Source organism: Idiotropiscis lumnitzeri, chromosome 17 (assembly GCF_059441095.1).
Source record: "Idiotropiscis lumnitzeri isolate Australia: NSW breed Sydney's pygmy pipehorse chromosome 17, RoL_Ilum_1.0, whole genome shotgun sequence".
Classification (NCBI taxonomy): domain Eukaryota; kingdom Metazoa; phylum Chordata; class Actinopteri; order Syngnathiformes; family Syngnathidae; genus Idiotropiscis; species Idiotropiscis lumnitzeri.
Window position 1 is genome coordinate 3,384,346 of NC_142407.1, and position 21,700 is coordinate 3,406,045.

Here is a 21,700-nt window from a genome sequence, read left to right on the forward strand (position 1 = left end):
GCTATTCACTTGCTCACTCACTCACTCACTCACTCACAAGAATCTCTGGTCTCTCATTTAACGGTTTAGAGGAAAAAACGAAGCAGAATACTGAAGTGGAAGCTGAGGAGAAAGTGGAGAAAAAGGTTAAGGATGACACTCCTAGACCGCGGCCTCTTCACAAGACTTGCTCACTCTTCATGAGGAGCATCGCTCCCACCATTTCCAAGGCTGAGATTGTAGCTGTGAGTTGATCTATTAAAGCAGCAATCATTCTTCTTCACTGACAGCATAACCTTTTTAAATCCACTTTTAGCTGTGTCGCCGCTACCCTGGCTTCCTTCGCGTCTGCTTGGCTGACCCCCACCCAGAACGCAGGTTAGTTTTATAAAAGCACACTTGATGTTCTCTGTACAATGTTTATTTGAATCTTACAATTCCTTAGTTTTCCTATCCAGGGTTATCTTGACTTACAAGTTTAATTTGTTTGTTGACCAAGCTTATAATTCAATTAAAACAAAAACACTTTTTTAACATTTTTCGCATAAAGATAGATGTACTTAAACTGCTTTTACAAAGTGCATTTAAGCCAGAATTTGCCCCGCACATACTGTAGTATTTAGATGGCATGTACCTTTAAGGGATGTGGCATTGTGAATGTTAAGAACTGGAGTCAGTCAGGTGGGCTGTTTACAGTGATGTTTGTTCAGTGTGAGCGTCTGTTCCATAGTTTTTGCGAGTGGCTTCATTTTTTTATTTGTGATTAACTGCCGTTTATTAAATGGTTGAAAGTGCTTGGATGACTCCCCCACTTATCTTAAATTGTGGCTAAGCATGCTCAGCAAAAAATAAAATTGCTCGTTTCAAACTAAACTGAAAGCTTTTGCAGGTTTTACAGACGCTGCTGGGTGACTTTTGACCGCAGTGTCAACATCAAAGAGGTCTGCTGGAATCTTCAAAACATCCGCGTAAGTGAAGTGAATGCTCCAACTGCAATTCCAGTTGCTTGACTGCGTTGTACTGATAACCGTTTCGACCGTGCGCTTCCACAGCCGCGTGACTGTGAGCTGGCCCCCAGTGTGAACAGAGATCTTGCGCGAAGGGTGCGCAATGTCAACGGCATCACTCAGCACAAGCAGGTGCTTCGTAACGACATCAAAATGGCTGCCAAACTCATTCACTCCCTGGACGAGAAAGGAGACCTGTGGTGCAAACCGCCCCAGGAAGAAGAGGGCCAAAGCACTGAAGTAACTGTTGTTTTTACGCATCAATATTTAAAAGATCTCATAATGTTTTAGTAATTCTTTGAAATCATGCTTATCAATTCAGAAGACTCAAAATCCCATCTTGAAGAATATAACTGATTACCTGATAGAGGAGGTGAGCGCTGAGGAGGAGGAGCTCCTGGGCTCCTCTGGTGGGATGGATCAAGAAGAGAATGTCAAGGAGGGTCACTCGACAGAGATGACTGTAGAGAAGGATGAGAAACTTGCCAAGGTTTGCTTGGAACACTTCAGGCTTACCTGGTTTGTTTATATGGTGCATGCTTTATATGGTGCTAATGTTTCTTTCTTGCTCAGGTTTTGGACCACTTGATTCTGTATCTGCGCATTGTGCATTCCATTGATTACTACAATGCCTGTGAATACCCGAGTGAGGACGAGATGCCGAATCGCTGCGGAATGATCCACGTCCGTGGACCCGTCCCTCCGAACCGCATATCGCATGGAGAGGGTTAGTGCCTTGCATAGCGTAGTACTAGTATGCTGGGAAAGCAGTGAGTTGCTTTAATGCAGGCATTGAACTCCCTCGTGGTTTATGTACTTCAACGATACTCTTAATTGTGTTCATCGCTCTGTGTGTTCGTGTGTGTGATTTTTGTGGAATCAAAACAAGAGCTTGATATGTTGACTTCTTGTCTTTATGTATGATATTTAAAGAAAAGCAAAATACTGCCTATGCTTTTAATAGTTTTCCCTCAGTTCAGACAGTGCTTAATGACAATTGGACAATCTTATTACCCACGTCTCAACTAGTGCAACAATGGCAGAAGGTGTTGGAGGAGAAGCTGAGTACTTTGTATAGTGCAAAAGAGAGCCTGTCTGAGGAAGAGGCGGCAAAGATGGGCCGCAAAGACCCTGCTGAGGAGATGGAAAAGTTTATTTCTGCCAACACGCAGGAGCTTGGAAAGGACAAGTGGCTCTGCCCTCTTAGCGGAAAGAAATTTAAGGTAACATTTTTTCTTCTATTAAAACTGTCTTCTCAGAATGAACATGGATGTTAGCAGCATCATTCCTTGCTGTCGTGCTCAAAAAGAAAAAAAATCACATTGGCCCGCTCCTGATTGAGTGCATACAGTAATTCCAGTTCTCATTCGTTTTTAACTGGTTCAGGGTCCAGAGTTTGTGAGAAAACACATCCTTAACAAACACGGGGACAAAATTGAAGAGGTGAAAAAGGAGGTTGTTTTTTTCAACAATTTCTTGATGGATGCCAAGAGGCCATCTTTGCCGGAGATGAAACTTCCTCCTCTTCCAGCTCCGGGCCAAGGTGTGCTGTTACAGTTGACTGATTATTTATGATTTACAGGAGTGAATGAACGAATCGCCTGACAATTTACAATAATATCTTTTTTTTTTTAACACTACAGGATTGATTTCTCCATTGCCGTTTTCTCCTCAAGGTCCCCAGGGTCCAATGGGCTTTGCGCAACCCCGCCCCCCACTCATGGGTTATGGTGGTATGTTCTTAAATTGTATGACTAGCAATTGTTTGTAGTTGCGGATCGTGATGCCTAATTGTGTCCCTTATTGCAGGCGTACCCCCTTACCCTCCCAACCATTTTGGAGGGGGACGGGGAAACTACGACAACTTCCGTGGACAAGGCGGATATCTTGGGAAACCACGCAACATCAGGTAAGACTGCCACACTGTGAAGTCTCTAAATCTTTGTATTGTAGTCCCATGTATTCATGATTATTTGGACCCCCCTTGCCTATTGATTTCAGAATGTCACGAGGCGATCCACGTAATATCATTGAATACCGCGACCTGGATGCACCAGATGATATGGACTTCTTTTAGAAGGTTCCCTTGGTTCTGTTAGTCCACATTTCTTGCCCACATGTACTGTAATGTTTTTGTTCGTGTTTCATCTTGTAATGATTATGCAAGTGTAACAGACTTCTGATGTACTCTTGATTCTTGATCCTCAATAAAGCTCTCACACTCCTAACATATATTTGCATTCAAGGCCTCAAGCCGGGCGCCTCACAGATCAAAAGTCTACAACCAATCATTAGATCCTTGAGTGAGTCAAAACATGATTTGTTGAATGTTTCTTTTTAATAAGATACTGTATAGTGAAGCTGTTTTTCATATCCAGTCCTTATGGTTAGTTAACTCTATCACCCCTCTTGCAAACGCTCTAGTTTTGAGGAAAGTGGGCCCTCTACTGGGTTTATTAAGAAAAAACACCTCAGCTTTTGAGAGTGTGTCTTATGGTGCACAGGGTGTCACTAGGCTCTTTACAATAAACATTACAAAAGCTGACCAATATAAAATATATGGAAATTATTACAAAGTGAGTTCAAGCATATTCTGACCATATTTGATTTAAAATGAAGTAATGTATATAAATGTATATAAATAAAAACCCCGTATTCATTTGAAATTGAATACTTTGCCATTTAAACTTGTTAAAAATGGCTGGCTAAGTAAGGCATCATTGTGTTGAAACCACGCACCCTCAGAAACAGTTGATGTACATTATCATTCAGTCAAAAATTATATTCAACTCCTAGTTGCCCATGTCAAATGTGTCACAGAGTTTGATTTTGGTACACCTGACCTTGTGGTCATGCTAAATTCTCACATTTTACAGCAGTACTGTTGAAGGGATTATAATTTTTTTTTTCATTTTAAATACACTCACATGGTCACTTGGTCCATTGAGGCGGGTCATGGGCAAGTCAAACCTCTAAATTAAACAAAGCTTGTGACTCTCTGATAGTCCACAGCTGACCTTGTGCTCATGGAATAAATTTGACAGTGCGTCCATGTACAATTTATGATAGTGGTTGACCTCCTCTACGGTGGGTGTGATACGAAGAGGCACAGGGATGGGACTTCCCACTGGAAACGAGGACCAGGGTTAGACTGAATCGGGTGCTGCGCATGAGTTCCACTTTTTGCAAATGAACACTCACCCACTGTGGTGATAGGAGTCCTGGAGGGCAGCAGCGCCCAGCGCTCACCGATAAACAAGCAAGGGGCGAAACCCATGATCTTTTTGAACAGGTCCTGTAACCGTCGACCCAATGAACCCTCAGGGAATGTCACCTGCTGGAAGAGCTCCGTTTCTCCAAAGGAGTAAACGGGTACCAAGTCAGCCCTGAGGAAAGTGAATGTATGTTACTGTCATATTAAAAAGCTACTTGCAAATGAGTACGAGCATGATCGTTTTTGTTTTTCTCATACCCATACTCAAGCGCAAGTCTAACAAATCCTTTTCTCTGCTTCACAAAAACCATTTGTACGCCAGGATGGGAGGCCAGAGACTCTGCAGCGCCCCCTATCACAATCACCACAGCATTTCCTGTGCCACTCATGGACAGAAGGTGGCCAAGGCTTGGCTTGCTAACTGGACACAGGCCTGTTCAAACAAAGTAAGACTATAAGGATCATTCAGTTTTATTTATAGAGTTATTGACATAATCAATCGGGATGTTAAGTACCTGCGGCCATGATGTAGTCCCTAAAGAGTGGAATCCTGAAGAGCCCGGCTAATACGGCCAGGGAGACATGCATCCCAGGAAAAGCGTCGGAAAAGCCGCAGCACTCTATGTTGAAGCAGCCAAAGGCTCCGATACTCATTATACCATGTGGGTGACAGCCTAGGATGTAGTTCTTTTTTGGATTCAGCTCAGCCGTCTTGACCAACTAAGCAAGACAATGAACTCAGATGGTCACTTTTCATTGGATTAAGTCTACTTCAAATTTTTGCGAGTAGTGCACAAGTGAATGAGAGATAGAATTTGCATTAAAAAATGCAAAGGGGCTTTTCACCTTGAGAGGAAAATAGTTTCTGAAGTGTTCCCAAACCTTCCACCTCCTCACAGATTGCTTTCTCCTGCCGCCTGATAAACAAAATTTTATTATTAAAGTGTTTTATTTAGTTGAAATGAGATAGTATCATTTTATAGTTGCCCTTTCTATAGATCTTGAATAAACTACCCTGCCTCTGGTCCACAGTCAGCTGGGCTCGGTTACAGCTCACCCGTGACTGGAATGAGGACTAACAGTATAAGCAATGCATGGAATGGTTTGTTTGCTTTTATTTCTGGAAGATGATGGCATTGTATTCCATCCTTGAAATTACAAATGAGAAATTCCATCTGAGTTCTTATCGGTACCGTTGCCCGAAAAAGGCTTATATTTTGGATTAATACAATGCATAATACATCGCCAGATATCACGCAAATAAACTGCTCTTTTGGAACATGCTATAAATCAATGCACGAGTAGTATTACATTTATTTTACAAGACATGCAAATTTGCGTTAATCCTGTTAAAACAACTCATTGGCTCCGTCAGATTTTCTGTGGCTATGAGCAATGTAGCTGATGACATCAGAGCAATTCTTCAACAAGTGCTTTCATTTTATGGCAATGCCAGTATGTAATTTTTTCTCTTTTTGTTTTCTATGATATAATTGATTTAAGAAATATATCAATATATCAGAACCACCAATTCTTCCGACAGATTAAATAATCTTCTCACATGCACATCTAGTTTGAATTAGTTGAGAAACGATGTACAGCTAAGAAAAAGCAGATTTTCCAGTGTGAATAAAAAAAAACCTGTACAAGGAAGTATGATCCACTGTTTGGCTATTCCAAATTCACGTATTTGTGGCTTTTTTGGGGGAACCTATCTTCTGTATTCCACTAAAATTGAGTGGATTTGTTGTTTTTGTACTCAAGTCAAAGCCACAGCTGCATTACTTTGTCGCCAGTTGGAAGGATGTTGCTTTTGTTGTTAGGTTTAATTTGTTTTTGCATTAATTCTCGTTCGCGTTTAAGATGTCCTGTTTTGGTGACTGCCCTTGAATGCACCCTTGGCACATCAAAGGGGAAACTAAACTGTGTCTGCCTAGGTTGCTTGTATTTTGTAACTTTTATTAGTGTAAGTGTGACTACCATTTAAAGTGCTAGCATGCATATTTGTTGTCATGTCATTTTCGTCTTGCGTGTTATTTAGGCTGGCATGCTAATACTACTGATGAAGCTCATGTGAAGGTGGTTTGTTTGTGTTGTATACTAAACATAATTTACAATGTACCTCAGTCATTTCCTTTTACCTTTTTCAGGCGTCTGCCAGTCAATCACAAGCCATATGAAGTACAGAGTGGGAAGCAGCCACAGTGAGGTAAACATCAGACCCACCGTCAAGATGATGCAAGTAACCCCTAAAAAGGGATGCAAGCTGAAGTTTACAAGCAATGCGAGGGTGCATTAACAAGAGCAAAAATTTGCAGATGAGGGCAACATACCCGAGAAGAGAAAGGTCAGTACCCATTGTAGAACACTTAAGGCTTCTATAAAGTCCTTATTTTTAGTTTTTGGCGTTGACATGTAGACGTCCTGTTGACTGATAGCGTCTCTTTAAAGTTCACCACATGAAAGACTTACTAGTTGAATCGCTTGTTTTCATAACATATTTCAGACATGACTGGAACAGACGGTGCATTAGAATCATAGAAACACTTATTGTACTGAAGCAAAGTAGGACACACTTACTTATTCATTGACAGCACACCCGCACACATGCACGCACACACGCGCACGCACACGCACACGCACGCACACACCCCCACCCACCCACACACCCCCACGCACACCCCCACACACACACACACAAATCAAACAGAATTGAATGAAGAAACATCATTGTGCAAATAGTTGACGTGGGGAAAAATGTCCTATATTAAAGAGAAAGAAAAGAATGACGTCAGGCAAAATCAGTTAATTATAGATAAACCGATTTTTGTTTTTGGGAGCTAACAAACTGCAATTGTGTGGGACGTTAACTTTTTCAGTTTGTCATTATTACATAATAGATTATAAATGATAAACATAAATTAATCAATATAATTTGCTAAATTGTCAACTACAAATAGGGCAAAAGAAAAAAATGAAAAAAAAACCCCAAAACGGAGAAACCAGTAAAATTTTTCTCGATGACTAAAAATGACAAAACTACCAGTAGACAGAAGAAACAAATGATATGCTGAAGATTCAACAAGTTCTTTTAAAACATTAACATTTCAGGTATTAGACCGCCTTCCATTTAATAAAAGAGTACATATTATGATAGATAACAGTGCGTGTGAGACTAGAAAAAGAAGTATGCATTAAAGAGAAAAGAAGCTTATGCCATGTGACTGCATCGGCATTGAGAAGTGCTCTATGAATCTTGAATTTTCAAGAAGACTAAAGCAGCATCAAATGACTTCCTGCTGAATAAGCTCACAGGCCAAAGCAGAAAAGAGCGTTCATAACTTGATAAACGCAATCATAAACGCACAAAGCACATGGATCCAAATGAGTTCCGCAATCAACAAAGAACTTTACCTGTTTAATACTTTTGTCGTCTTTTTGAAAGGATGTTCATGGAGAGCAGTGCGGCAAAATCACGTCATGCCCTGTGCACTTTGACCAGATCATGTAAAAGCTCCTGATAACAAATCCACTCCCCCAGATACTTTGACACACGAGCAATCGGCGTGCAAGATAAAACGAAAATGCCCAAAAGGTTTTTCCATTTGCACGTTATTTTGTCCACATACATGGTGTGACGACAAGATTTCATATTGCTCCCGGTCACTAAATTCCACATTCTGTGGTCATTATCTTTCTTCAAAGCGGCTCAGACAACATTCCGGTAAAGATTACAAAAGAGGCGCTCTTTATCTTGATGTCCCCCTTACAAATACTACTACTGTTACCAGAACAGTTTGCCTTTGAGCGCTGCAGAAACGGGAGGAAATAATGTTTCTCTTGCCTGAGGGCGGGCTCAGTTGAACTTATTTAAAATGTCAAAAGTAGCACTTCCTTCCTGCAAGACGTCCCAAATACAAACACTTTTATTGTTAAACATGTTGCACTGCTGAGACAATGTGACTGTCAGGGGTTCACGTTTGCTTTTGACATGGAGAAACCTTTATAGCGTCTGACATATTTACAATAATGTAGCAATGTTGTAAACTTTAAAGGGGGAGTCAAGTTAAATATTTCCTTGACAATAATATGTTCTGTGTGGCATCACTAGTCTAAACAAGGCAATGTGATTAATAATGCAATTGTGGACGGAGAATTAAACAGCAAAATCCACCCGTAGTCATTCATCACAGAGGGACGACCATTTTGTCACTAATCATTGACTGAAAATGACAGCACAGTTGCTCAGTGCTCATGTAACGACCAATCACTGCTCTGCTTGTGAACATCACATTACGAAACACAGTCCCCAATTTCAGCACCGTGGATAGCACCCTTTGTCCTCAACTTATACACGCTGTGGTATAGGCACAAAAAAAAGATTTGTGAGTCGTATGCTCCCACCTCCACCCACCTCCTCCATGATCAGTAATAGTTCAGGAATAAGCAGAACCAATAAATGCTGAATTTCTTCATTTCCTCATTTATTCATTTATGTAGTCGGTCTGGATGGAATGAAGACAGATAAACGATCTTTTCACAGTGTACATTTGTTGTTGTCAAAGCCGCAAAACCTCTTCCCATTAGAGAGCAGCAACTGGCTTCACCTCATTGAAATGCAGTCATCATCAAGTTATTAATCCTGTTGATGCTTTTGTTGCCGTCTAAACACCTGTGAGGCGGGCGGATGGTAGGGAGCCTCAGGCGGATTTGCCATCTGCCAACAAAATAATGGGCGTTTACAATGATCATTCCTTTTTCTGAACTCTGCGCAGTGGTGTTGATTCTGTAGCCTGGAGTTAACCACGAAATAGGGACCAAACAAGATGAATATGTGTTGCAGTGACTTGTAGGAAGTGTCTTCTGCGCTTTGAGTGGAGTTCATAAAGTCACAATAATAGGAACATAGTTCTGAATTTTGATTGGTGCAGGCGTACCTAATGTTGTGGCCTGGCAATGTATACGTGTATTTATGTAGAGGCGTCCGCTCTTTTGCACCCTTGCTGTACTTTGATCCGGTTATGGACTTTGAGCTTAGTGTAGAAGGTCCAAAGATCTTTGTGATACACAAAGCCATAACATTAGGTACAACTGTTCACACCAGACTTTTCAAAGAATTTTAATTGACACCGCATATCTCATTTAGTAAGTATCATGCGGTGCAGTTCTACAACACTGCAGCGAAAGTTCACACTGATGTATAACTATCTCTGAATAACCTGTCAACAATAAATTTTAATCTGAGATGTCTCTGTTTTTTTCCAAGATCTTTTTTTTTTTTTTAAGTTTGATCTCACTCAAAATGGATTTTACTCAAATATTATGAATTCATTTTATTTTATTTTGACCTCTCTAAAATATTAAAAGATTTTTAGGTTGGATTAAGGGTGGAGCAAGTTTTGAAATTGTTTTTCTTGTTCTCTTATGTCATACAAATGTTGCATTTGAACACGGGTGTGAAGACTTTGTATATCCACTGTATATTTTCAAACTACAGTTTAGATTGTGCACTTGCTTTATCTTGTGGTTTTTTAGTGCATTTCTCAAGTAGGCTTTAGGGGGCGTGGCCTGCCCTACACTAGCCATGTGTTTCACACACATTTCTATATTATTCAGACTCAACAGTCATGTGACACACCAATTACTTTTCACTTTAAAACACAGCAATAGTAATAATATTAATGCATCTTCCTGTTTGTTTTGTCAGGTTAAAGGACAATCTATAAATCAGAATCCAAATGAATATTAATGTTTTCTCCACTACAACAGCTGAGTGATGGCTGCTAAGCCCGTAACTGGCGAGTAAGCTCTCATGAAGCACGATGATGATGATGACGATGATGATGATGATATTGATGTGAATATATGGAGCACATGCTGCGAGGATGCCCAGCGTGTGAACCAACATTGGCATATATACGCATTAAAAAATGTTTTTACGTCCTTCCCGTGCTCTACCCTCCCTCCCTCTTCTTCCTCCTGCCTTTTCTTCAATGCCCGCAAAGCATGTTTTTCCCCTCAAACACTGAAGGACGCGTGATTTTTTTTAAACACTGCCCCCCCCTCCACCTCTCCCTCCAACGTCGCATTGAATTGCACGATGCTTCCCAATCAGGAGGCAGCGCCGAGCCGCGCTGTTTATCCTAAAAAAATGGAAGAGCTCCCACGTCAAGAGAAAGGCGTCAATCGGGAGATATACTTCAACATCAACGATTTTTAAACACAGCTTCGGTTGACACATCTGGGGAGAGATTTTTTCCCCTCCTTCAAATTCACGCCCTCTCTCAGCGGTGCCTTAGCAGGACAGCTGTGTCATCAACAACCGGCGTGGTTTTGTTGTTGTCTCATCCGGCAGCCGCTTGGCTTCGGGCCAGTCTGCTTCTGCGCCAGCCATCGGCTTTAACACCAAGGTAGGTCTCACCTTCAATTATGGCATCTTATTTGCGCCATAAATCACTCGCTTGTGTGATGTCGTCGTCAAAAATGCGCCTTATTCAGCGACGGGAAATGGGCTGCGCACACGCAGCCTCGCGTGGCTGCTGCGGTGGAAGCTTCGCAAAGGCGGCCTGATGCGTGTGTGTGTTTTTAATCTTTATTCCTTGTTTTTTTTTTTTTTATTCTTCATTTTTTGCCGCAAACATCACCATGACAGCGAGCTAGTCCGCGTGCTATTCAACCTTGAAGCCCGCCTCGGCGAATATCAGGCCTTTATTATTATAATCACTATTTTTTATTATTTGTATTTTTCCAAAACAGACGAAGCATGTGTAGCCCCAGCGGCGTGCACTTTAAAGAAGCGAAGTCGTGACAACCCCCCTTATGAATATTTCACCCCCAAAACAAGCTTCCTCCGTCAGCTGAGCGGTGATGCCCGAGCGTGCACGCCGCCACGCATCAAACACCAAGCAGCTTGTGTGCGCGCGGGAGCGCATGCACGCGCTTGCCTCATTCGCCACGGCAAACCTCTGCATGTTTGCGCATGATATAAGCATGGCAGGATGCTGTTTTATGTATGTGCCAGGAATGGTTATAGTCTGATTGCATGCGTCCGTGTGCGCCCGCACGCGCTTAGCCAGGTGAGGATGTTTGCGCGTGTGGATGAGTAGAACATTTGGAGGCATACACAGACACCAAATGATTCATTAAGCAGGAACTTACTGCTGCAGCACATTTATTCTTACATTTATTTGTGAAAATGATGTAAAGCGTTGTGGTGTGGTTAAATGTAAATAGCGGCACTCTTTTCACTCTCTTTTTTCCGCGGGTGTGACAGTTTAGTAAAAGTCCCCTCGCTTGTGAGAAAATCAAGTCGGTGTTGTAAATACATAAAATATATATAATATACATAATTTTTAATTTTGTAATTATTTTTTTTTTACCTGAGCTGAGTAGACGTTTCATTTGTTATATGCATTAGCTAATCACATTGGGGTATGACAGCAGGGGACTCTGGCATGTTGGATTGTTCACTTTCACTTTGACCTTGAGGCTGAATTTAAACTAAGAATATAATTAGGCTCAGATAAGATGGGGTGTGTTGGTGTGTCCGTGCGGGATGCCGTCCATCATGGTATTGGAAGAGAGAGGGGATGTATTTTTCAGGAGTGTGTGAATGTGAGTGTGTGTGTGTTTTCACTGAGGGCAGGCTGTGTTCGCACATGTGCTTTTGGAACTCCGAGGCAGAGGGAAGTCTGCCTGGTGATCCCACACAGAGTCTGTAGATGCGTCAATGGATGTGTTATATTGAAATCTCTTGTCCTTGAAGATTTGCGGTGCTGCATCGAAATGTAGACATTTTAAAAGACGAGCTACAGTGCAACCTCTGATAACAATATTTTCCCTCTGAAATAAACTGTTTGGGCAACATGATGTAAGGCCTGAACTAACCTCATTTTGATTTTTTTTTCTCTACCAACATTGCGACTGCAATTTAAGATGCGGTTATATTTTTAAACTCTTCTGCCCATGTATTTTTAACAAACACCAACAATAGAGTAATCTGCATTCCAATAAACAATATAAAAATCATACGTAAATGTTTTGGTCTTATAGGTTAGGCTTAAACTAAAGTGAAGGCAAGTGAACTCAACTCACCCATGACCCCAATGAAATCAAGCAGCCTAAAGTCAAATTCATACCCTAATTAATAGTAACATAAAAAACAAAAAACAAAATTGAAGTAAATAAGAATTTAATTTAACCAGTGGAGTCATACTGATTTATCATCCAATGCCTTCTTTTCACCGGTTTTGGGGCTAAGAATTGTTCATGCATTGTTGACTTAACTCACGTCGTTTTCTGGAGGTACAGTGGGTATAAAAAGTCTACGCACCTCTTGTTCAAGTGTCAAGAGAAAAGGGTTATATATCAAAAACCTGGGCTGTGTAGACTTTTTAACCAACTGTACAATAACATCTTCTGTGACATCATGCCTGGCCTTGAATCAAATGGCAAAGATTTGTGCAACTTAAGGCTATTTCAGTGGAATCCCAAATCGCATGTCAGCCGCATGACTTAGCAGACACCACAGCAACGAGACTATAAGCACACCCCCTAGACATTTTGGTTCTCAGTAGGTGTTCTTTTGTGCTTCTTGGTGCTGAAGATTATGATCCAAATGCCATGATGGCCATTTCTTTTCATATATAATGGTGGAAAAGGAGGACAGGTTTGAAAACATAAATTGATACGGTAGAGGACAATTGAAGCCCCTCGACCGTCTTGCCGAGCGCATGGAAGGGCAGATAGGTGAAGATGTGCTGTGGCAAACTTGTGATGGACGTAAGACAGTTTGTGGCTGATGCTGACATTTTAAGACCATTTGTGTCTTTTTGTGGATCTCGCTGTCTGGCTGACTGATCAGTAATGGAGTTATTATCCAGGTTCCAAACCCAAACAGCTGGTTTGAGCAACAACATGTTGAAATGCAAAGCTTGAAACTTCTAAAGTCAATCTCATCTGAGGTTTTACAGTTGGGAATGATGTCTTTCAGGAAAAATACATCTCAAAAGTCAACTTTGGAGTTGGGAGCGTCGCAAACATGTGTATTTCCGACACTTTGCTCCAAAAATATTGGAACAGTCAGAGTTCCTTTACTTTGCTTGACGACTCACCGCACTTTGTTCTGATGAAACAAATATGACACAAGATTTCAACTGTTCCACTTAAAGTTAAAACAGCACAGTTTGTATTGAAATGTCCAATCCTGAGCAGATTCTCTCTTTGTCAAACTTTCCAACATTTCGGTTAATGTTCATCTTTGTTCTATCAGTTACTTCTGTTTCTGGAATGTGTTGCTCTTGTCAGTCAAAGTTGGTTTTGAGTCTTTCTTCACGGCTCGTAAAATATTTCTGTTGTCAACTGCAGCTGTTTTCTTTGATCTATGGATCCGATTGAGTTTCCATCTTCTCTCAGCTTCACAATTCCCTGTTTTTGTTTTATTCACAGCACTTTGGAATTTATTTTTTGTCACATCTGTAACTATAGTAAAACTGTCAAACACAGTCAAACCACAATTCGAATCGAATATCCATGTTCAAAATATATAAAAAAATATACTCTGGCCAATTTCCTTGCGGAATGAATTATATGTACTGGTTTTCTTTCAGCAATCTATTGATATGTGTATTTACAGCTGATATATTGAGTTAATATATTTGTGGGCTACATTTCTCATTAAAGTCTGAATGGTTGTATGCAAATGAAAGGCACTTTGATGATTGCAATTTGTGAACTAGATCCCAGTTGGCATGTTTACTGTAGGTTTCTGAATGTCACTAATGTGTATCAAATGCATAACAAAAATTAAAAGTGTCACACAAGACACATTTATTGACATATTTCAAATCAAATGTAGCATTTCTTTTAATAGAAATGCCAAAGTGGAATACATTTACTCGCTGGCAAAAATCCACACACCAATTCATTTCCGACTGCTTGCCGTGCAGACAAACAAAGCAATGCAGTTTGCTTGTTATTGTGGTGTAGAACTGTCTTCCTACTTGGGTATTTTGGCCACTTTATGAGAGGAGCAAAATAAAAGAAACAACAATTAAATTTGGGGGTCTTTCATTTGCATTAGATGCCATTTGACTGCGCAAGTATGCCAATGTTGTGCCCATTGAGAAAAAAAAATAGCCAAGATAAATAAACAGTCTGCACGTGCACCGAACACATGATCAATGGCAAATGTTAGCTCTGAGATTGCTGAGCACGTTATATGGTCACACGTACAGTGCACCGTCAAGTTATGCAAATTGAATTGAAAGACTGCTTCCTTTAAGCATCTTGCAGCATCCAAGTCTGAATTCAGTCAGTCATTCCGGAGTCAAGAGTAATGATGTGTGCTAATGATTTCCTTCAGGCTACTCATCTTTGTTCATTTCCCCTCTGTTTTCCTCTCATTATGGCTTTCAAAGTCGTGTGCATGGTGTCATGCAAAATGAATAACATCGGGCGCAAACACTTTTTCCCCAGTCTTGTTGGCATGTGTGACATTTCGGAATTGAAGCACGATGAAAGATAAACTGTGTGTGTTTCTAAGAAATATCTTGAGACTTTGCTTTATATGAGCCGTTCAAGTGTCATTCTTGAGATTATTGGAAAGGGCCCAACGAGCGGTATTTTAATGAGGCATACTTGAACCGAAGTGGACGATCAAGTTTTATTTATTTCTTACAATGAACAAATATATAAATACCACACTTTTTTGTGCACAAATCTAGCTAAATCTATTAGTGAGCACCTCTCTTTGCCGCAAAAAAAAAAAAAAGTGTTGCGTTTATGTTTTTGCTCACTATTACATATCAGTGCAAGAAATCTTGAGTATTTTAGGTGTATGCTCTGTCAAGAATCATCTTGGTCAATCCAACAATCATCTCACTGTGATAATTCATTGGCGTGAACATTCCGGCTTATACAAGAATGTGTCAGACACTCTGACTTGTGAATGCTTTAAAACAGAAATGCCAATGGGATTTTTGAATATTGTGCTGATTGTGCTGAAAATGTCAAAGCAATCTTTATTGGGACGGGGGGAAAAAAAAAAAGGAAACCAACGGTAGGCTCCTGGACGCGGAAAATTGCTGCCACTGATTGCACAAGTCTGCCAGGTTTGAGTGCTTTATAAAATGTAATGATGTAATTGCATCTAGCTTTATGATATATATACACAACTTGTTTGTTGTTGGCAATTACTTGACTTCTTTTTTATGACTTAGCATGTGGCAGGCAAGAAATTGTTTCACTTTTGTCAAACGGGAGTGCAGCTTCAACTTTCCGTGACCTGCCAAGTAAATGCAGCCAGTGCACCCATTCAAGCTTTAGGACCATGCTCTCCTGTGAATTGACTCAATATGCTATAGATTTAGAAGGTTTTACTCCCAAAGTGAAGCCTTGAAAGCCTTCTGGAGGATTCTCCAATGACAGGACGAAGTGGCCAGTGGAAATGGGCTAGAAAGGAAAAAAGAAAGCGAAAACTTGACTTCATCTAGGGCTGGGTCGATAATTCGATATCAACAATGTATTGCGATAGTCACATGATCAATAGAAAATGGCATTGATGAATTATTGATCTAATGAAAGAAAACGACGGAGTGGAAGAACCCTCAGACTTTCGACCTATCATGGCCCAACTAAGAAAATATTACATTTCCGTCATCAAACTCCCTCCCTTTTAGGAAAATCTACAGTGAATCAGTAATTGAATAATCCTTATCAGAAATATTTTTTGCATTTTCTTTTATTTCTATAAATGTCAAAACAACACATTTGTTTCATATTACAAATGTTCAGACAACCTTAAGTTTGCTCTGATTTATCTGTTTACAAAATACTTTATTTGCACATAATTTGTTGCACACGTTTATTTCTTTGCATTGTTGATGTGAGAAAATATTAATTATTGTTTAAATAAGGGTGTATTTAATCTATACTGAACAGAGTGACTTTTTTATGGTCATATTGACCTCATTTTGAAGGTTAAATGTTACATTTTAAAATAAAACTAAACAGAATTCAACCCCTCGCCTTCCCGATTTTTATTTATATTGTTAAAAAAAGAAATCATTATATATTGATATCGACCTATATGACATACATGTATGGTGATATAGTTTTCAGCCATATCGCTCAGCCCTAACTTAATCTGGGTTTATCTCCATGCAGCACATTAAAGTCAATTGAGGCGTCAGGTTTGTTTTCATGAGCCATTGCTCAACTTCTTATTTAGTGATGTTTGTTTGGTGTGTGAATGTCTTTTTTCTATTCATGAATTGCAAGGCAAGGAGGATTTATTTGTCTAGCTCATTTCATACACAAGCAGATCTCAGAGAGCCCTATCGAGTTTATATTCAGTCATCTTGTCATTAATGTATTCAGGACCCAAACCACTGAGTGATTTGAAGACCAGTAGCAGAATTCTAAAATCTATTCTACGGCTAATTGGGAGCCAGTGTAAAACTTTTAGGACTGGAGTAAAGCAGTGATCTTGTCATTGTCTAGAGATAAGCTCTCTTGAAAGTTTTATGGCTGTAGTGCTTTCAAGACATGAGCTAGATGTATGAGTTTATTGAGTGACTGATTTATTTTAAGATGTTCAGAATGTTGTTCTCACTTTGGGGATTTCTATCCAATTACCTCAACATTGCACAGAGAGCCTCCGAACTTTAGGTTTCTGTTTTTCAAAGAGGTGTCATGTAATGAGAGTACATTGCTAGCATATTATTATCCTTCCTAAGGGAAACAGGTCTGGTTTAATCTTGGTTGAATTACAAGGTTTGATGACCAGTCAACTCCACCTTGGCCAAATACACCTGGGATAGGTGCTAGCGAAGATGGTTTATTATTATTACGCTAGCAATGGCCTGTTTTTCTGCTACTCCACTGGTGTCTGCGTGTTTCTGTCAAGTAGAGGCGCACGTAGTCGTAGAGGTAGTCTTGATGGTATTCTCGTCATCTGTAAATTGTCACAATTAGTAGCTTTTGATTTCATCACAGGCTGAACAGGGAACAGCACGGATTGGCCAAGTGAGAGCTCGAGCTGAAAAGCTTCCAATCACATCCAACATACCTGCATTTGTTTTCACTGCTGTTTTATCTGTTTGTAGCGCAGACCTTGAGCCTTAGCTACTGAGCTTGGTCTCTTTAAAATTTCTCGATAGATATTGTACCTCATGTGGGTCTAAACCAGAGGTATTCAATTAAAAGTCACAGAGGTCCACGACTAAAATTTCTTCCAATTAAAAGGTCCGAACCAAAGTCCAACTTCCCTTAATGTCTAGCCTATGTTCACATTTTTATATATTTTCGATATTTAGTCATTTTCAACAGAGCGCACTTATATACTAAATATTGAGCAATGTTCCCATTAAACACCTTCGACAGTCAAACAAATATAAGGCGTTTATTTCACATTTAAGAAAATGTGGCTGCAGGAACTTAAGGGTGCCACTTCCAGAAAAAACTGTAAAATATCTCCTGCAACAATATATCAAGTGCTAAGCATTGAGTTAAAATCTTTTACCTTTTTTTCTTAAATCAAAGAGTTATCAGCCTAAAAAAAAACGGAAAGCCTAATTATCCAAGTAAACCAGGTCAACATGTTCAGTACACAATCAATAAAAATGGCTGTCATCATGAAAAACTAATTCAAAATGAGCTTTGACACCACCTTTTCTTTTGAATATTTTTTAACTTCTCTTAATGAGAAAAATGAGTTTGTGACTGCCCTGCCAATGACTTAAATCTGGGTTGGTACGGAGTCAGGACCATTGGGATTTGGTAGATTATTTCACACATCTGGGCTTTGCGTTTTCCTTTATAAATTATGTTTGTGCAACCGCATTTAAGCACTACTTCACAATTTCCTTTTTTATGTTTCCCCAAAATCCATGATACTTTTAGTGAACATTCGTTCGCATGCCGCTGGGCTGTAAACGAAAATGTAAAAATCTGTTATACTGCAGCTCGAAGTTCGAAGTTTTTACGTGCACTCACCTCAAACTTCAGCGGATAACTTTGCACAATAGGGCGGTGCTTTGTTCCGTAGTGACGCTTCGCAATGTTGCGACGGTTTCGGAGCATATGATGCAAGCTGGTTTTGAATCGGCTGCAGCCAGAACGAAACTAAATTTCTCCGTCCATCCATTTAAAACAACACGCATCGACCTTGCTAACTTTTTAGCAAGGCATACTGTCAGCAGCACTCTCTACCGGTCTGCTGCGCAATTGGCAGTGGATCGTAAACAAAAGATTTGATTGACTCAAATCAGTGACGCCATTTTGGTATTAAATAGAATTGCAGCGTCGTTTGCGAATGCGCCCTGAAAAAATTCATCATAGATTGGTCATTGGTCCGGTCCGAACCATCTGTCGGTCCGGATCCGGACCGAGGTCCGCCATTTGGTGATGCCTGGTCTAAACAGTCAACACGCCCCTGTTTAAAAGGCCAAGTTTTTGTGTTACCATTTTTCTGCGACCTTTTTTTGGCAGGGGTCTTCAATCCTGTTCCTCAAGGGCCACTATCCTGTCTGTTTTCCAGCTCTCCCTGCTGCAACATAACTGATTCAAATGGTCAGGATTGTTAGCTAGCTTCTACTCATCATGCTGATTATCTGATCATTTGAATCAGGCGTTTTGCAGCAGGCAGAGATGGAACACAGGCAGCACACCGGGCTTCGAGGATCAGGATTGAGGTCCCCTGATTTAAAGCGCCTCATTCACCATAAATAAAATCCAGATGTTCTTGTAGGCTTTTCCTGACATTTTTGGAGTAACATCTAAGATCCTATGGATTTAATTTTTTAAAAGTACCAATCAGGCTTTAACAGGACATTGCCGTCCCTCCAAAGCAGAAAAAATGAGAAGAAAACTGCTCAGGGAGGATGACAGCAGTATTGAAGAATCTGCAGGACTTTCTGGCAAGTATTGGCTGTTCCATATGTGACAACAACCTCCTGTGCTGATATACTTCCTGTTTCATTCTTCTTTCAAATTTACACTGTCTCAAAATAAATAAGAGTGCCACCATCTAGTGGTCGACAATCGACAGACAAACAAACTTTCTGTGTGGAGTTAGCATGTTCACCTGTTTCCGCTAACTTTTCAAGGTCAGTTAGTTGACGACTCAGAATCATTAGGTCTGAATCGACTTTTGTCTAAATGTGATACCGACTGGCGACCAGTCCAGGGTAATCACTGCCGCTTATACAATGTCAGTTGGGATAGGCTCCAGCTTGTCCGTGAACCCGAAACGGAGTACGTGGTACAAAATTGATGAATGGATGTCCGGAGGCCTTTAACGAGATCTTGGTCATAAGAGACATGATGTGTGCTGTGGGTAACCGGATAAATGAGTGTGAGACCCGTGTGTGGGAATGCGTTTGTGCGAGCCACCTACGCTCTTTGACGGGCATAAATGGGAGATTTTGAGCATGAGGAGTGAACTGCTTCAAATGTTGGAAGTCCACTTGTGTCCTACCTGCTGAGCTAATCACACCAACGCTTCTGCTGCTTGTTTCAATCAGGAACAAAATGACAAGTGAAAGAGAGGGTACAATGGGCAATTCGCTTCATCGTCATTTGGATTCGCCTTACTCCTTTGTTAGAAGCTGGTAGGATTTGCGATGATAATGTTGTTCAGATGTGTGTTCATGTTTATTTGAGGACACAATGATATAATGCTGACAAGTTTGTTTTTGGACGAGCCCCGGTTGCATCTTATGAATGTGAAAAGCTATGATGCCTTATTCTCTGCCAAGTGCCTAAATCACTAAATCACAGCGTATACATTTTTTACAAAGATAAACATGACATATTCGAACATGTTTGTTGCTTTCCAGTGAAGTATCGGAATGTAGCCCAAATCGCAGCTTGATGCCAGAGGAACGTGATGAATGAAGTCAAATGAAAGCTGCTATGCGTGGGGAAAAGACTCGTTTGCAGAGATGCTCAGCTGATCGTTGTTTTGCTTTGGGCTGTTGGGATCTTCTTAATTGTGGCTGAATTTTAAATGATTTTTGATGGCGGGGTAGCTGCAGAGTGTACTTGCGGGATGGCACGTTCTGAGGTGATGTGGGAAAATATTAAAATCATCAGGCAAGAATGGTCAAATTTAGTGAGTTTTGAATATCAAAATGAACATCTGATCAAGAGCCACAGAGTAAGAGTGAGCAAGGCAACAGGAATGCAGACAATATTGCTTGGCAAACCACATATACAGTGATGTTGGATCAGTGAAGCGTGTATGGCTGCAGAGTGCACTTCTTGATTTTTGGCTCTGACCCCTGCAGCACTACTTTCCTTGTTTACGGTCTTTCTCACAGTACACATACAAACATAGGCTATGGTCCTTTGTGAAACCTTGACAGGAAAATCAATACATATTTTGCCACCCTAAAAATGTATTTTCTTCTAAATTCATTGTGAGCTTCTGCTGACCCCCTCCTCTCTCATGGGAAGGTCTACCCTAGCTGCTTTGCCTTATCTGTGAAACAGTGTGACAATTTCACAATATTTGTGCGTGCGATACAGAAAGTCAACAACATGGAACGTGTGACAATGGCGCCCGTGTTTTACAAAAGCTTGCGATTGGAATCATATACAGTATACTAAGCGCCAAGTGCAGTGGGTCCCCTTGGTTACACCTCAATATGATGAAGGCGCAGTACATTTCTTTCAGGATAATAACAGCAGTATTGCTATTGAATTGACATTGGTGGTAAAGCAAAGTAGTAGTATGCGTAAGTAGATTTTTCATTTGTCTATAAACTGCGGGCAAGTAACATGTTTTTTTTCAGTTATCTAAATAAGCTGAGCTTTAGCAACTTGAGCTTTAACAATAATGTCGCATGAAGCCTTTTTTTTTGTTCTCAGCACAGTATGAGTACTAAGTCCACTAATAAAATAAGGAAACTTGATAAGTGTGTAGCGAAGTTTGTTTAAATTCTCCCAAGATATAAAAACAGATAATAATAAATAAGTTTATTTCAAAGTATATATGTTTTTTTGTTTGTTTTTGTTTTTTTAACTTTACTAGTAGAGCAGTTACAGAGCCCCTAATGTGGCATGAGGGGGATATTTTTCTCATCCTAACGAAAAACATTTTTGTCCTAACAAGAAGCCTTTTCATCCAAATATCTGGCTCAGACAAGAAAGTTTCCCGTTCGGATGAGAAACATTTCTGTTTTTACCCCCCATGTCATTTTTGGGGCTCCGTAAGAAGTTGAATCAGAATCTCTACTTCATATTTACTTATTTTTACATAATCATCTCTACTTAAAATACTATTATGGTTTATACATAGTACATGTACTTTTTCCCAGCGCAGTGGATGGGATATAGTGTTATAATGTTCACCAGCGTCTTCCAGTCAATAATGTCCATTTGTTGAAGGGAAAACACTCAATTGATTCATACAATACTTTATGTGGCTTGGATTGCTAGAAATATTGTTGCAGTTTACGTCAGCATCATGATGGCCCTGCGATAAGGGAGCGAAGGG

At 40.2% G+C, this 21,700-nt stretch overlaps 3 protein-coding genes across 5 annotated transcripts in view; 2 read left to right on the plus strand and 1 right to left on the minus strand.

Moving 5' to 3' along the window:
* srrt (serrate RNA effector molecule homolog (Arabidopsis)) overlaps positions 1-3,214 on the plus strand; it is a 14,227-nt gene extending 11,013 nt beyond the window's left edge. For both annotated transcript variants that reach the window (XM_088279044.1, XM_088279045.1), the window contains exons 10-20: positions 70-224; positions 296-357; positions 869-947; positions 1,032-1,226; positions 1,309-1,476; positions 1,560-1,713; positions 2,016-2,209; positions 2,373-2,529; positions 2,630-2,719; positions 2,796-2,895; positions 2,988-3,214. In XM_088279044.1, coding sequence (XP_088135170.1) covers positions 70-224; positions 296-357; positions 869-947; positions 1,032-1,226; positions 1,309-1,476; positions 1,560-1,713; positions 2,016-2,209; positions 2,373-2,529; positions 2,630-2,719; positions 2,796-2,895; positions 2,988-3,063 — 1,430 coding nt within the window. In that variant the 3' untranslated portion in view covers positions 3,064-3,214. The remainder of the gene's footprint in view (positions 1-69; positions 225-295; positions 358-868; positions 948-1,031; positions 1,227-1,308; positions 1,477-1,559; positions 1,714-2,015; positions 2,210-2,372; positions 2,530-2,629; positions 2,720-2,795; positions 2,896-2,987) is intronic.
* A 91-nt stretch (positions 3,215-3,305) lies between these two features.
* On the minus strand, positions 3,306-8,156 carry mogat3b (monoacylglycerol O-acyltransferase 3b). 2 transcript variants are annotated; one of them, XM_088279050.1, is made up of 8 exons: positions 7,615-8,156; positions 6,534-6,631; positions 6,342-6,449; positions 5,047-5,117; positions 4,716-4,920; positions 4,459-4,633; positions 4,188-4,372; positions 3,306-4,113 (listed from the first exon to the last, which is right to left on the minus strand). In XM_088279050.1, the coding sequence occupies exons 2-8, from the start codon at positions 6,613-6,615 to the stop codon at positions 3,959-3,961; spliced, it is 981 nt and encodes a 326-aa protein (XP_088135176.1). In that variant the 5' UTR covers positions 6,616-6,631; positions 7,615-8,156; the 3' UTR covers positions 3,306-3,958. The 2 variants fall into 2 exon arrangements, with proteins under 2 accessions (XP_088135176.1, XP_088135175.1); XM_088279049.1 differs by having other exon boundaries at positions 6,534-6,643.
* A 2,096-nt stretch (positions 8,157-10,252) lies between these two features.
* The window catches only part of nyap1 (neuronal tyrosine phosphorylated phosphoinositide-3-kinase adaptor 1), a 34,996-nt gene continuing 23,548 nt past the window's right edge, over positions 10,253-21,700 (plus strand). The window contains exon 1 of the mRNA XM_088280302.1: positions 10,253-10,610. The gene's annotated coding sequence lies outside the window, so the exon portion shown is untranslated. The remainder of the gene's footprint in view (positions 10,611-21,700) is intronic.

Excerpts from the sequence above, each read along its gene's own strand:
- mogat3b (XM_088279050.1), bottom strand. The coding sequence starts at position 6,615 with ATGTCAACGCCAAAAACTAAAAATAAGGACTTTATAGAAGCCTTAAGT. Across the intron at positions 6,450-6,533 it reads ACTGACCTTTCTCTTCTCGG|GGGTTACTTGCATCATCTTG; the intron begins GTATGTTGCCCT and ends ATCCCTTTTTAG. Across the intron at positions 4,114-4,187 it reads GACTCCTATCACCACAGTGG|TGGGAAGTCCCATCCCTGTG; the intron begins GTGAGTGTTCAT and ends CCTCGTTTCCAG.